This window comes from Crocuta crocuta, unplaced genomic scaffold (assembly GCF_008692635.1).
Source record: "Crocuta crocuta isolate KB4526 unplaced genomic scaffold, BGI_CrCroc_1.0 scaffold234, whole genome shotgun sequence".
NCBI classification, from domain to species: Eukaryota; Metazoa; Chordata; class Mammalia; order Carnivora; family Hyaenidae; genus Crocuta; species Crocuta crocuta.
Genome location: NW_027529647.1, coordinates 3357194 through 3360520, shown reverse-complemented (window position 1 = coordinate 3360520; position 3327 = coordinate 3357194). Strand labels below are relative to the sequence as shown.

At 64.1% G+C, this 3327-nt stretch overlaps 2 protein-coding genes across 2 annotated transcripts in view; both read right to left on the bottom strand.

The window, feature by feature from the left end:
• Positions 1 to 3327, bottom strand: part of CCDC154 (coiled-coil domain containing 154) — a 162078-nt gene that overhangs the window by 131227 nt on the left and 27524 nt on the right.
• UNKL (unk like zinc finger) overlaps positions 1 to 3327 on the bottom strand; it is a 34071-nt gene that overhangs the window by 22365 nt on the left and 8379 nt on the right. The window contains exons 3-4 of the mRNA XM_077762747.1: positions 2466 to 2642; positions 1956 to 2089 (exon numbers count right to left, since the gene is read on the bottom strand). Coding sequence (XP_077618873.1) covers positions 1956 to 2089; positions 2466 to 2642 — 311 coding nt within the window. The remainder of the gene's footprint in view (positions 1 to 1955; positions 2090 to 2465; positions 2643 to 3327) is intronic.

Genomic DNA, 3327 nt, shown 5'->3' with positions numbered 1-3327 from the left:
CGAGACGACGCGGCCGGACCCTCGGAAGATGTCCCCAGGTTGAAATTTAACGTTACCCTAATGTCCGGCCACACCAAATACAATTCGAACTCATTAGACGACACACAGAGGGGCACAGAAAGACAAAAGGGGGTTTGAGAAATAAGCCCATTTTAAGAAAACAGAAATGAGGGGCGCCTGGGGGGTTCAGTCAGTTAAGTGTCCAACTCTTGGTTTCAGCTCAGGTCATGACCCCGAGATCTGTGAGTTCAGGCCCCACACAGGGCTCTGGGCTGACAGTGCAGAGCCTGCTTGGGAGTCTCTTTCCCTCTCTCTGCCCCTCCCCTGCTCTCTGTCTCTCAACATATATAAATAAACTTTATATTTAAAAAAAAACAGAAATTAGAGAACATTTATTCACAAGCGCCGAGCGGGTGCCTTGTGCAGATACAGTCCGATACAACCTTGACACCATGACCTGAGCCAAAGCCGGACGCCTAACCGAGCCACCCAGGCGCCCCCAACCATGCGACATTCTGAAAAAGGCAAAGCCACGGCACCAAAACCGTGGTGTGAAGGCTCAGTGGTGGCCGGGGCCGGAGCGGGAGCCCTAGTGGGAACTGTGGACGCTGGTTCGTGTGTCCGTCTTGGTTCCCGGGCTGTCACAGGCATGTCACGTGTTCACCAGGGGAAACGGAGGGGTGCACGGGACCCTGGGCCACCAGCAACATGTCCGTATCTAAAAAGCCCAACAGGTCAGATCGGCCGATTACAGGCCGAACCACCACACAGGGACAGAAGAGGAAGAGGTGGAAGCCACAGACGGGAGCGGCGCGCTCACCACGAGGGTCGGCGCCACAGGCTCCATGGGAGACGCTCAGAAGCCGAAGCCAGAGCGCCTCACTGGTCGTTTGTGACCAGCCCCGGGGGCGGGGGCGGAGCCACAGGCCTCTCGCCGCCTCCCGGCTCTCCCTCGCCGAGCTCAGCTGGGCACCCCCAGGCGGGGGGACAGCAGGCTGGAACATGGGCGACAGGAGGTGCTCAGGGGCGTTTTCCGGAACGCCAGAAACCGCGGGCAAAGCACGGGTCCTCAGGCGCTGGAAGCGGGGAGCTGCGGGCACCCGGCCCGGCTCTGAGGCGGCCCTCCCCAAGCAGCGACAGCACACCGGGGGGACGAGCACTCAGCACAAGNGCACGACCTTTGCGGGCCTATCTGGTACCCCAGGCCCTGGCGTGGACTCCCGGGGGCCGGCAAAGACACGTGCCAGGGGACAACGGTGTGAAAGCATCACTGACACAGATGACATCGGCCGAGCAAGTCTGAGGGGACCCATCACGACTTCCGGGGCTTTTCTCAAAATGGCACTGCCCTTCTCAGCTACCCGGAACAAACACCCGGAGAGAAGGCAGACTAGCGGGTGCCGGGGCGGGGGGGTGCTGCTTAACGGGCACAGGGTTCTGGAATTAGTGCAAATGGTTGCACGCCACCGAGTGTACAGAATGACACGAATTGTTCACTTAAAACAGCTGAAACGGTACATTTACGTCCCGTGTATTTACAATAAAAACCCCCAAAATGTCACCACCCACGGCCATCACCTGTGGAGCTGCCAGGAATGTGGGTCCCCCAGCCCGAGGGACACAGATGAAGGCTCCTGGAGACCCACGGGGGGAGACAGGGATGTCCCAGGAGCAGGTGTGCGGTGAACATCGGCCCGGCTCCGGGACAGGGGCCCGGAAGGCGCCGTGCCCGCCACACAGCCCCCTCCCCAGGCAGCAGCCACAGGCCGACCGTCCAGGGCAACCTTGGGGCCTGGACGCTGGGGCTCAGACCCCACCGGCCACCACTCCCTGAGGGGCTGGGCTGACACACTCAACTGGAGACTCAGTTTCCCCATCTGGTCTACAAACGAAGGCAGTGAGGTCCACTGTGTGGGGGAGACGGCGAGGACCCCCCCCCAAGGCCTCAGGGTTACCTTGCCACCGGGGGTCCTCGCCCAGGATCTTCTCGATCACGGCCTGGCTGGCCACCGCCCCGGGCTGCAGGTCAGGGGTGCCGTCCCCGCCGCCCAGCTGGCTGTTCTGCAAGGCTTCCTGGGCCTGCAGCTCCCTGCGGGCACACGGCACACGGGTCACAGCGCCGCCTGGCATCTGTGCAGCCCGCCTGCAAGCTGACCCCATCCTTTGCTTCTGTCGCTCTGCGGAGCCACCTAGAAGGTCCGGGACGGCCGGGTGGGCCTCAGGCCTCAGGCACGGCCCTGTCCTGGGACGGATCCGACGGCTTCAGAGCCGGGATGCGTTTAGCAGGGACTCACCTGCCCCCGTCAAGGGCACTGCGGCGCACGGGCTGGGCCCCGCGAGTTCCCAGGGGCACACGGGGGCGGACGGAAACCTCGTCAGACGTAGAGCCGAGGCCAGAGAGCGAATCGCTCGGGCCCACGGCCGGAGAGGTGAGCGGCCGCCTGCCCCGCGGACGCCCCACGCACCTGATGTCACAGACGGGCGGCCGCAGGTCCAGCGGGCCGTGCGCGAAGGCGCAGTGCAGCCCGTTCTTGACGCAGTGGCCGCGGGCGTCCGTCTCGTGGATGCACGTGCCCGTCTTGTAGTAGCGCAGATGGTACTTGCGCTCCGTGTCCCCGGTCGTCCGGTGCAGGTACGGACACCTGGGAAGCAGAGGGGTGGACACAGGCCATCTGAGGCCTCGGGGCGTGGGGTTGCCCGCAGCACGGAGCCGCGCCCCTCCTCGTCGGCACCCGGCCATGCACCTGCTCGCACAGTCTCATCTTCGCACGAGTATCTGCTCTAATGTCTGATGGCGGGACTGCGGTCCTGGGCGGGGCCCGTCCCCTGGACTCGTCCCCCCGGCACTCAGAGGCCCCACAAATCCCTCAAGTACATCTGGTAGAAACACCAAATTTTCTGGAAATCATCCTGCATAATTTTCTGAATCCAGAAAAAGGAAGTTCGCCCCCAGAATGCAGCTGCGCCGCTCAGTTTTCCTGACGAGCTCCCATCCCGCCCAGGTGCTTCAGGGGACCCTCGAGGAAGGGGCCTGGGGAGAGACTCAGGGGCCTGGACCTGGCTGGAGGAGGAGGCTGGTGGGGGCCGGCCAGGAGGGCGGTGGGCGCAGGGGGGGGCCGGTGGGGGGCCACGGACAGCGGATGCAGGGAGGTGGGGGGAATCACATGCACTGGATACGGAGGGGGCAGGGGTGTCACGTGCCCCAAGTGCAGGGGGGGCAGGGGTGTCACGTGCCCCAGGTGCAGGGGGGGTAGGCGGTGCCACTCGTCGGTGCCAAGCCCCACACGCCCAGGGAGAGGCCCCATCGGCTGCCCAGGCGGGCTGGCT